Here is a 12677-nt window from a genome sequence, read left to right as displayed (position 1 = left end):
GGCTCAGTTGGTTGAGCATCTGACTCTTGGTTTGGGCTCAGGTCATGATCTCCACGTTGTGAGATCAAGCCCCAGTCGGGCTCTGTGCTCAGCAGGGTGTCTGCTTGAGATTCTCTCCCTCTCCCTCTGCCCCTCCCTCCGCTTGCACCTGTATACTCTCTCTAAAATAAATAAATCGGGCTTTAAAAAAAAATCAACTTTGGCTTTGTTGATCATCTTCTGGTATATGCTTATATTCTATTTCATTGACCTGTGCTCTTTGTTTTTCCTCACTACCTTCTTTGGGTTTTATTTGCTGGGTTTTTTTTTTTTAACTTGTTGAGATAGCTGGATACATTATTAATAGATTCCTTTGGTCTCTTATTATATATACTACTAAGGCTATAAATTTTCCATTTTAAGCCCAGATTTATGTGCATTACACTTTTTTTTAAGATTTATTTATTTTAGAGCATGTGTGAGTGTAGGGGGAGGGGCAAAGGGAGAGGGAGAGAGAGAATCTCAAGCAGACTCCCCACTGAGCCTAGAGCAGATGCAGGGCTTGATCTCAAGATCCTGAGATCTTGACCTGAGCTGAAATCAAGAGTTGGATGCTTAACTGATTGAACTACCCAGGCACCCTGTGTTATGCTCTCTCTCTCTCTCTTTTTTTTTAAGATTATTTACTTCAGAGAGAGCGAGAGAGAGCACAGAGGGAGAGGGAGAAGCAGACTCCCCACTGAGCATGGAGCCCAATATGGGGCTCAACGTGGGGCTCCATCCCAGGACCCTGAGATCATGACCTGAGCCGAAGGCAGACGCCCAACTGACTGAGCCATCCAGGCATCCCTACACTCTTTTGACATGAGTATTTTCATTCTTGCTTAGTTAAAACTATTTTTTGTTTTCCCTTGTTATCAGCTCTTTGACATATGAGCCATTTAGATGTCATCGCTTTATTTCCAGACAAATGAGGATTTTCTAGTTATCTCTTTATTTTATATGAGTTCTTGCTTATTCTGTGATCTGAGAACATACTTTTTATGATTTCTGTCCTTTGATATTTCTTGAGACTTATTTTATGGCCCCGTACGTGGTTTTTGTAAATGATTCATACTCTGAAAAAAAAGAGAAACTTTTTAAAGTTTCAGATTTTCTGCCAGAAATTCTTCTTGTTGTCTTTTTTTTTTTTTTAACATTCTGATCATTCTTTTTAATAAAGTGCGTTTTTGAAAGGTCAGTCATTTGGGTCCTTTTGGGTCTGTTTCTGTTGTCTGATCCGTCCCTTGTTTTTTGATCACATTATCTTGTCTTCTCATGTACTTAGTTATTATGAGTGCTGGACACTTTAAATGAACAGTTGTAGAGAGTTAAAAACCTAGGGTAATGATATCTTGGAGGATTTACATTTGTTTCTGGGCAATGGTTAGTGGAATTGGTGATCCTGGATCATTTGAATGCAATCAAGGATTAAGATGGGCTCGAGTTCATGTGAGATCCAGACTATTTCTACTTTATTTACTTCTAGTGTATGACATTGCAGAGGCCCAGCCCCCAGTGTGGGAGATTCAACAGGCCTTCTTTGCTTGGTGAACTTCAGTTTTTTTTTTTTTTTGAACTTCAGTTTTTGACCCCTGAGTCCTGAGTGCCTGCTAAAAGTTACTCTGTCCAGTTCTTAGTGGCTTCTCTTGGATTTGGAAGATGCACCTAGGGGAAATATGGCCTCTAGTGCAGGGTTTCCATTATCTCCCGTATCTTGACTCCACAGTTCTTTAGTGTCCAGGAATAGATATTTTTTCTACCTTTTCTCCAGCTTTTCTAGTTGCTTTTCTGAGGAAGGCTTTTTGAATTTACTTACTTCTCATACTGAATAGTGGAACTTAAGTATTTTGTGAAAGTTCCTCTGGTGAATTGGTGGCAGCTAGGGTTGACAGTTACTGCCCCTCCTCATCTTCTGTAATCATCCCCTTCTTGTTTAGGCTACTCCAACCACTCAGGCCTTTGTGGTGTTTCTTAGCATATTCATATCTTAAGACCTTTGTATTTGCTGTTTTCTCTGCCTGGGGTTCTTCCCCAAATCTCTGAATGGCTCACTCTGTTATTTTCATCAGGTCTTCATCAGAGGGTCACCTTATCTGTGATATCTCTCTGACCCTGCTGATGAGCACCACATATAAAATAGCAACACCTCCACCCCCTCAAGCCTCTTATTTTTCTCCCATTTTGCTGACCATCTTATGATATATAATTAGTTTCCACCACTATGCATAAACTCTTTGAGACATTGTTTTGTTCTGTTACATGTCCAGCCCCTAAAATTGTCCTGCTCAATTAGGGGCATCTGGGTGGCTCAGTCAGTTGGGTGTCTGACTCTTGATTTCGGCTCAGGTCATGATCTCAGGGTCATGAGATCAAGCCCCTCATTGGCTCAGCACTGGGAGTGGAGCCTGCTTAAGATTCTCTCTCTCTCTCTCTCTCCCTCTCCTCCTCCCTCCCTGCTCTCTCTCTCTTTTTTTAAAAGATTTTATTTATTTGACAGAGAGAGAGATAGCGAGAGCAGGAACACAAGCAGAGGGAGTGGGGGAGGGAGAAGCAGACTTCCCGCGGAGCAGGGAGCCTGATGCGGGGCTCGATCCCAGGACCCTGGGATCATGACCTGAGCTGAAGGCAGACGCTTAACGACTGAGCCACGGGTGCCCCTCGCTCTCTCTCTTTAAAAAAAAAAAAAGAAAAAAGAAAAAACTCAATATTTATTGTTGAATGAATATAAGAATGAAATTATGATAAAAGTAATCAAAAACTAATGATGTAATGAATGGTGACTAACATAACATAATAAAATTTAAAAAATTATGATAAAAGTATAGGCTTCATAGGTGCTTGTGAGGATTGAATAAGTTAATACATTTAAGTGAAGACATTTACAGTTAAGGTATTAAGCACAGTGCCAAGCATATGGTAAACTCATATTATTCAAAACTGTTGCCTCTCAAATGATCACTTCTCATTTCTAGATATTATAGAGATTGAAAACTACTTGCTTTTTGTAAAGCAAGCCTTTTTTTTTGCTCACATTACTATTATGATTAACACCAGATTTTACAACCCTGTGGCTGGGATGGTAGAATGAAGCTTAATCCATGGAACTCTCTTTATGTAGCTGCAGGATTAGAAAATAGATCTGTGTGTTTAAGCCAGCTTGTGATTTCCAGGCAATCAGGAAGCAGCTTTTAATGTAACTTTATGAGTGGGAGAGTGATTGAATAGACATCATTCCTTTTTAACTTTTATCTTGTAAGAACTCCATTCTGGGAGACTGGCACACTCAGTTTTATGTAATGCAAATGAAATATGATACTAAGCAGATAAAAGCAAATATTGTTTTTATTGAAGAGAGCATCAAGATTGATTGACCTGAGTGGTAAGTATTGACTCAAGCAAATGCTGAAGGCAGTGTTTACCACAAGGGACAGTAAATCTTGATGATCAGAGAATATATAGTTAATCTCAGTATTATTACAGAGTTTCACTAGAAGTATCTAGAAATCTTGTGGAATGAATCTGTTGCGTAGAACTTTCCTTTTGGAAAAACCCAACAACGAACTTTTAAGTTGAAGACACAGAGTTCTTTAGAGTCCTTACACATATTGATGAGCTTTTCCCTGATTGTTTTTAACTTGGACAGCCAAGTTCCTCCCTTATACCTGACAATGTTATTAGCTAGCTGCTTTATTCAAGAAATTGATTGCTAATCAGTAGTTAGTTTTTGTTCCATAACCATTATATATCCTTTATAAGTCTTATGCTAGATAGTTTATAAGATACAAGACAAGGAGAAAGTATCTTTGATGTTCATCGAGTTTAGGGGAAATACAAGATCTCTATATTTGAAGTAGGCAGTGGCACAATTCTACATGTGACACCTGGTTTCTAATAACATAGAAATTATTTTAGAAAGTTGAGATGAGAGGAAGGTTGAAGAAGATGAACTGTAAATAAGATCTTTTTTTTAAAGTTTTTATTTTAATTCCAGTTAATGTACAGTGTTATATTAGTTTTAGGTATAAAATATAATGATTCAACAGTTCCATACATTACCTGGTGCTCGTCATGACAGGTGCACTCCTTGGTCCCCATCATATATTTACTCAACCCCTCACCCCCCCTCCCTTCTGGTAACCATCAGTTTGATCTCTTTCTTTCTTTCTTTTTTTTAAGATTTTATTTTAAGATTTTATTTATTTGACACAGAGCACAAGCGGGGGGGGGTGGGGAGTGGCAGGCAGAGGGAGAGGGAGAAGCAGGCTCCCCGCCAAGCAGGGAGCCCAATGCAGGACTCGATCCCAGGACCCTGGGATCATGACCTGAGCCGAAGGCAGTCGCTTAACCATCTGAGCCACCCAGGTGCCCAGTTTGTTCTCTTTCTTAATCTCTCTTTTTTCCCTTTGCTCGTTTGTTTCTTAAATTCCACATATGAGTGAAATCATATGGTATTTGTCTTTCTCTGACTTTTTTGCTTAGCATTATACTTTCTGGCTCCACCCATGTCATTGCAAATGGTAAGATTTCATTCTTTTTTTTAATGACTGAATAATATTCCATTACACACACACACACACACATGCAGGATACATATATATAAAATAAAGAATGAGATATACATATTTATATTCACACACACACATACACACCACATCTTTATCTGTTCATCTATTGATGTGCACTTGGGCTGCTTCCATATCTTGGCTGTTGTAAATCAAACTGCTGTAAACATCAGTGCGCGTGTATCCCTTTGAATTAGTGTTTTTGTATTCTTTGGGTAACCCAGTACCATGATTGCTGGATCGTAGGGTAGGTCTGTAACTTTTTGAAGAACCTCCATACTGTTTTCCACAGTGGCTGCATGAGTTTGCATTCCCACCAGTGGTGCAGAGGGTTCCTTTCTCTCCACATTCTCACCAAAACTTGTTTCTTGTGTTTTTGATTTTAGCCATACTGACAGGTGTGTGGTGGTATCTCATTGTGGTTTTGATCTGCATTTCCCTGATGATGAGTGATGTGGAGCATCTTTTCATGTGTCTGTTGGCCATCTGTATGTCTTCTTTGGAGACATGTCTTCTGTCCTTTTTTTTTTTTTAAGTAATCTCTACACCCAACATGGGGCTTGGACTCACAACCCTGAGATCGAGTCTCATGCTCCACCAACTGAGCTAATCAGGCACCCCTGCCCATTTTTAAATTGGATTATTTGGTTTTTGGGTGTTGAGTTGTGTTAGTTCTTTATATATTTTGGATACTAACCCTTTATCAGATATGTCATTTGCAAATATCTTCTCCCATTCCATAGGTTGCCTTTTAGTTTTGTTATTTCTTTTGCTGTGCAGAAGCTTTTTATTTTAATATAGTCCCAATAGTTTATTTTTGTTTTTCTTTCCCTTGCCTCAGGAGACATATTTAGGAAAAAGTTGCTATGGCTGATGTCAAAGAGGTTATTGCCTGTGTTCTCTTCTAGGATTTTTATGGTTTAAGGTCTCACATTTAGTTCTTTAATCCATTTTGAATTTATTTGTATGTATGGTGTAAGAAAGTGGTCCAGTTTCTTTTGCATGTGGCTGTTCAGTTTTCCCAACACCATTTGTTAAAGAGACTCTTCTTTTCCCATTGTATATTCTTTCCTGCTTTGTTGAAGATGAATTGACCATATAGGTGTGGGTTTATTTCTGGGTTTCTTTTCTGTTCCATTGATCTGTGTGTTTATTTTTGTGCCAGTACCAGATTATTTTGATTATGTAAATAAAATCTTGAATAGGATTTGAGTAGGCAGACAAAAGAATGGTTTGTAGTGTGAGAAATAGAATTCCAAAAGCATAAGATTTTAATATATGTGCTTAAAAAATTTATACACATAATAAATGTTAAATTATAGACATATCTGAAAAGACATAAATGAAAATAAATCCTTCCCCCAGAGATAACTACCTTTAACATTTTGTTATATATCTTTCTAGACTTTTTCCTGTTCATGTACATACAGGTGTGAAAAATGCAAAGATGGGGCGCCTGGGTGGCTCAGTCGTTAAGCGTCTGCCTTCGGCTCAGGCCATGATCCCAGGGTCCTGGGATTGAGACTCATATTGGGCTCCCTGCTCAGTGGGAAGCCTGCTTCTCCATCTCCCACTCCCCCTGTTTGTGTTCCCTCTCTTGCTATCTCTCTCTCTCTGTCAAATAAATAAATAAAATCTTAAAAAAAAAAAGAAAAATGCAAAGATATTTGTGCAAATGTTTATCAGTACATATAAATAAATAGGAAAATAAATATTGATATAAAGGGGTAGTATTAAATTGTTTCATAAAGATTCATTTAAACATTTTTGCTATTATAAGATTATATATATGGTAATTTAATTGATCAGTGAAAGTACTATGGTCTTTGTGATTCCTAAGATTTTCCTTCCTGAACATATTAGATACATATGGTGGAGTATATATTTTTTTTATTTTTATTTTTTTAATTTTTTTAAAGATTTTATTTATTTATTTGACAGAGAGAGAGCATGAGAGAGGGAACACAAGCAGGGGGAGTGGGAGAGGGAGAAGCAGGCTTCCTGTGGAGCAGGGAGCCCGATGTGGGACTCGATCCCAGGACCCTGGGATCAGGACCTGAGCCGAAGGCAGACGCTTAATGACTGCGCCACCCAGGCGCTTCCATATGGTGGAGTATATTATTAGCTACATTTGGTGGAGTAAGTAGACACATTGTTTTGAATGATAATGAATCTCTTATAATTTTTTTAGGTGCTGGGTCTTCAGCTCTGAAGAGGCCATTTGAAGATGGATTAGGGGATGATAAAGATCCCAATAAGAAGATGAAACGAAACTTAAGGAAAAGTATATAAAATCTTTCTTCTTAGAGATGTGAACTAGAAAAGATTTATAGTCTCAGACAGGAAAATAAAAATTACAAATTGAAGAATTTGATTGATTTGAATTGGAGTTTTTTTTTTTTTTTTTTAAGATTTTATTTATTCATTTGAGAGAGAATGAGATAGAGAGCATGAGAGAGGGGAAGGTCAGAGGGAGAAGCAGACTCCCTGCCGAGCAGGGAGCCCGATGCGGGACTCGATCCCGGGACTCCAGGATCATGACCTGAGCCGAAGGCAGTCGCTTAACCAACTGAGCCACCCAGGCGCCCTGAATTGGAGTTTTAAGAATATAGCTTAACTGAGAAATTGATGATTGGATAACTTTCTTTTGTTTTCAGTCTTCATTGCTTCAGATATATTAGTATTGACAAACTAAAATTGATGTTATAGATATAATAATTCACATCACTTGTACAGTAGTGTTAGTATAATTAAAGTGATTTTATAGTTATGAAGTGAAATTAATTTGTATATGTGTTTTCAAATTCTTGTTTTTTAAAGCCTGGTGAATTTATAGTGGTCACTCAGAACCTACAGATGCATAGATTAAAAACAAAATAGTTTAATTTCTGATCTCATTCTTTTTGTTTTGTTTTATTTTTGTTTTTGTTTTAAACAGTTCTGGATAGTAAAGCAATAGACCTTATGAATGCACTAATGAGGCTAAATCAGATCAGACCTGGGCTTCAATATAAGCTTTTGTCTCAGTCTGGCCCTGTCCACGCCCCAGTCTTCACAATGTCTGTAGATGTGGATGGTACAACATATGAAGCCTCAGGGCCATCCAAGAAAACAGCAAAACTTCATGTAGCAGTGAAGGTACAGTACTGCATTTATTTAGCAGGGCTTTGTTATTTTATGTTGTAAATAAGGTGCTTATTTTTCTAAAATAAATTAACAGACTTTTTAAAGATTTTAATGATAATTACATAAAGATTTTTGTCACCTCTGGATTACAGAATTTTTCTTTTTTCATTATAAAATAATATGTATATTCCAAATAAAATTTGGAAAATGCAGAGGAAAGTAAAGACATAAAAAATATGGGGCAGATCATTAATATTTATATATAGTATGTTTGTTTAGGTTGAGCTCACAGAGTGTATGTAATTTATCCTCTGATTTTTTTTCATTTACTATGTCATCAATGTTTTCTCAGGTTATTAAAATCCTCACAAATAATTTTTAATGACCAAATGATTAACATGATATGGATATACTATTATTTGTTTAGACATTTTACTATTCATTGAATATTTTGCTGTTTGCAGACTTTGCCGGTCATAAATAAATTTAATTATTATCTTCCTGCATATGGTGCCTTTTCTGTATTTCACATTATTTCCGTAGGGAATAAGGTCCAGGATCGAACCAACCAAACATGCATGTAGGTTTGTAGAAAGTCCCTAAATCCTGGAATTTTTCCATGAGTACATTTGCCCTCTTGTAGACAAATGTGAAAATGTCAAAGATCGTGTAGACTAAAGATCAATTTTAATTTAAGAAAAGTTCTATTATGTAACAGTATGGCATAAGACAGAATTGGTCTGTTTTCATGATCATTCCATTTTGTAAGTATTATTAATAAAGATGTGAACATTGTCCTAGATTCTAAGGATATAGCAGTGAACAAAACAAAGCCCTTGGCCTCCTGGAGCCTGCATTCTAGTGTGGAAAGGATTGGAGACAGACAACAAATATACAAATGAATAAATTCTAAGGCAGGTAGTAATAAGCACAATGTAGGAAAATAATAACTAAACTGTAAACATATAAAACAACACTTATGTTGTGTCTTGTTTACAAAAGGGGTACTTCAAGTATGATGAAATAGTGAGAGTTTAAAATGAGGCAGAAAAAATGAAGAATGAGGGAAAAAAATGAATCCAGGAATAAAGCTAAAAATACGGCTCAGTAACTTAGCCCCATAATGTATGCTGAGAATGAGTCACAAATTAAGATCTCAGTTCTCTAGAATCTGACTCAAAAAGCTTATGAAATATCCCTTCATAGTGACATAAGAACTGTTGACATAGTGACATAAGACAGTTGATTATAAGAGTCATAGTTGTTTTGGTATACAGATCAAATGGACATTCTCCTTGAGTGGGTCTTCATAAAAAAGGATTGCAGTGACATCCTTAAACATCATATGTGATGCAGTGAAAATTTGTGGGTTGTTTGTTATGATTGCCTTTAATGTAAGCTAGTGGCCTCATACCAACTTGTAATTCAGTAAAATTTGGGAGTAAGAACAGTGGGAGATTTTGTAATATGACAGGATTTAGATGCTATTTGTTCTCATAATTACTATTAACATTTTGGTATGTATTTTTCCAAGCCTTTTTTTTTTAAAACCTGCAGTTCCAAAATCCATAAAGCACTGAAAATGAAAAATAATTCCTGAAGTTTGATGAAAACTCACTTGATGGGAAAACCTGACCTGAATTGTTGTAGAACTACTTTTAGTCTTTATTATTCCATTTCGTGTGAATATTTTATATGTTCCTTTGCACAAACATGGGGTAGCACCTGAACTCAACTGGGGATTTGGAAAATATATAGTAAATATTTTGTATTCGCTTTCTAAACTCTGAAAAACTATGAATTCTCGAAACAATCTGGCCCCAAGAGTTTTAGATTAGGAGTGGTGGGACCTACATAGTGGGAATACAAAATATATAATTAAAACAAGTATTATTTTTGTTCATCTAAGAATATGAGGGCTTTTTTTTATAGTTATCACAAAGATTGTTCTCCTTTTTAGTGATGGCCTAATATTTTTTTTATTGTCAATCTACCGTAATGTAACTGATCTTTTAGATTTAGATGCTGCCAGTTGGTTGCTTTACATCTTTTTAAACTAGTCTCATTATCCCTTAAGATATATGTTAGGGTCACCTAGCTGGCTCTGGTCGGTAGAACATGCGACTCTTAATCCTCAGGGTCGTGAGTTCAAGCCCCGTGTTGGGTGTAGAGCTTACATTAAAAAAACAAAAGTAACAAGTAAAGACAAATTCTAGAAATGAAATTAGATCAAGAAGAGGGCACATTTGAGTGATCCATTAATTCATTAAATAGGTATTGGGCTTCCTATTATATGCCAGGCATATATTGCCAAACTGCCATCTATATACAAGTTTCAGGTTCTGTTTTACAGATGAATTTGAGAGTGGTTTATATCTGACATGAAAGTGGTTCCCACTAGATAAAAATCCTTAGATTTCTTACTCAGTAGTTTGGTAGGAGTCTGTACCTGTTAAGACAAATCACACTAGAGAATCAAATCAAAACAAAATACGAAAAAGCGGTTCCTGCCACAGGAGCCTGACCTCCAGCAGTAGGCAGCCTGAAGTGATGGAGATCAGTTGCCAATCTTTTCTTTCCTCTTCCAGCCCTTTTTTCTGATAGTCCCTCACAAAGAACATAATCAGCGATATTCCATGAAAAGAAATCTTAGTCATTGTACGGAAAAGGTCAGGACAAGGAGTGAAGGCTCTTTGGGAGAGGTTCTTGCAGCCATCAGCTCTCCACCATCCAGAAGCCATGGATAGGACTTTCTTTTGAGTGGAGAGCCATACAGTAGAGTATGTTTTCATGTGTTTTCTTTTCACCTTTGTCCTGTAGTCTTTTTTTTCTTTTAAAGATTTTATTTATTTATTTGACAGAGACACAGCGAGAGAGGGAACACAAGTAGGGGGAGTATGAGAGGGAGAAGCAGGCTTCCTGCTGAGCAGGGAGCCCAATGCGGGGCTCAATCCCAGGACCCTGGGATCATGACCTGAGCCGAAGGCAGACGCTAAACGACTGAGCCACCCGGCGCCCCTGTCCTGTAGTCTTTGAGGTTATCAGCTTTCCCAGCCTCAACCCCCTTCTGGGTGGGCGGGGGGAGGGCATGGTTATACTGAATTTCCCAGTCACCTTGTTTCCAGGAATAATCTTGTGATTTTTCAGCCCAATTGATGTGTTTATTAGATATGATTTGTTTGCCAGACACTTGAAACCACTTTTTTGGTGTATCAGTTTTTTGGCTTCAGTATTGATTCCAAGCAAACTTTCGTTCTAGAGGTCTGAGAACTCATTACTTTTTTTTTCTTTAGCTTTTGTAGCATATACTAGTTAATAATCTCATGTATTCATAGGAAAATGACATAATTTTACATTTTTTTGTTAGCTGGTCTGTATTGCAAATATACTGTACCCCTTGAGATTATCCATCAGTTATATAAACTATAGTGTAGTGAAATATATTGCTGCAATAACAAATAAATGAATATGATATGTGAGAAAAGCACACAGAGAAATGGTGTTAAAATAATTCACATTAGACTTATTTTAACTGTCTATGTTAAATTGGGAAAAGCTGCATTTCTTTAGTTTTTATTGGAATAAACAAATCAAATTTATTTGTGACTCTTGACTTTTTTGACTTGCAGCCTGTATTAGCCTGGTGTTCATTCCAGACTGATAACTGTTCTTTCAGAGATGAGATTTTTCAGGGAGAGCATATTTACAGGACTCATACAGTGGAGAAGGTGTTTTCTTTGTAAAATATTGACGAGGATAAGCTAAATGATGTTAACATACTTAGTCTTACAGTACTACTTGAGAACTTCTAAAACTTAAGATATTGAAAAGAGGTTCTTGGCTTTCATCTAGTGATTACAAAGAATTAATTTATGATTTGAAATGTTCAACAGAATGCCAGAGTTTCCATATGAATTGGGTGAATTAATTTCAAATTCTCTTGGTACAGAGTTCTACTTATGTCCATTTTTTACAGATTTTATTTATATTGGCAGAATCCATTATAGAAGATGCCATTGTTTATAAAATTTAGGCTGCCTGGTCTCTCATTCGTGGGACTATCATAACTGTTTTTTGAGACATCTATTACGTATAGTTGGGATTGTAAAGAAATATGACATTGCTTTTACACTCCAGCAACTTAAAACATTAGTCAAAAGCTGAAACAAATACAGAGATGTTTACGAACCTATCTCCATATATTTTGATATAAACCTTTAAATTAGTAACTGACAATGCAACATTAGTCTGTTTGAAAGAGGCTTATAAAAATGCTAGTGAATGTATTTTCTTGTAAACATCTAAAAAGCAGTATAACCTGACAGGAGATATTAAAAGCCATGCTTGTATGTGTGTATGCTCATGGGCACATGCATGCCCCCAGACACACACACACACACACACACACACACACACAGTTCAGAAGACTTTATTTTAAAAAAGATAAGAAATGCCAGGCATTGAATGGTAATATAAGAAGAATGGACATTGGAGGAAGCCATAATGTAACTAGGCCTTGAGGGGATGGAAATACAAACCTAATATTGTTCCTGGTTCACTTACTATAGCAAATAAATCTTGAGACTGAATCCTTTCTTTCAAGTATTGATTTTGGTTTAAGTTGAAAGCAAAGAGGTCAATAGAAAGCTTCAGATATTATATAATTAACAGGCAAATTGGTTCCAGCATGAAGACTTCTTGATTCCCTTTCTGTGCTAATTCCCCTGATGGATTGAGTCATAGAATTTAGAGGTCAACTAATCAGTCTTCCTGTTTTGCAGATTGGAAAATTGAGGACCAGAGGAGAAATATAGGATTAGACCGCCACGTCTTTTCCTTTGTAGTCCATTGTACTTTTTTCATTATGTTATTTTATTTTTCCCCTCACCTCCTTGGTTGAACTCTGGCCTTCAAATTAAATGAACCAGAAGCAACCTCAGGTTTGCATTTCTGTCATCCTTTATTTAA

The 12677-nt window shown here is 36.7% G+C and overlaps 1 protein-coding gene across 4 annotated transcripts in view; it reads left to right on the top strand.

The window, feature by feature from the left end:
* STRBP (spermatid perinuclear RNA binding protein) overlaps positions 1-12677 on the top strand; it is a 136575-nt gene that overhangs the window by 100040 nt on the left and 23858 nt on the right. For all 4 annotated transcript variants that reach the window (XM_081803564.1, XM_081803561.1, XM_081803562.1 and 1 more), the window contains exons 11-12: positions 6775-6867; positions 7522-7721. In XM_081803564.1, the coding sequence (XP_081659690.1) occupies positions 6775-6867; positions 7522-7721 (293 nt within the window). The remainder of the gene's footprint in view (positions 1-6774; positions 6868-7521; positions 7722-12677) is intronic.

The sequence above is a fragment of the Leptonychotes weddellii genome, chromosome 14, assembly GCF_054177405.1.
Source record: "Leptonychotes weddellii isolate Sample4059 chromosome 14, ASM5417740v2, whole genome shotgun sequence".
Lineage (NCBI taxonomy): Eukaryota > Metazoa > Chordata > Mammalia > Carnivora > Phocidae > Leptonychotes > Leptonychotes weddellii.
Note: the sequence above shows the minus strand (reverse complement) of the source record. Positions and strands in the feature narration are given on the sequence as shown.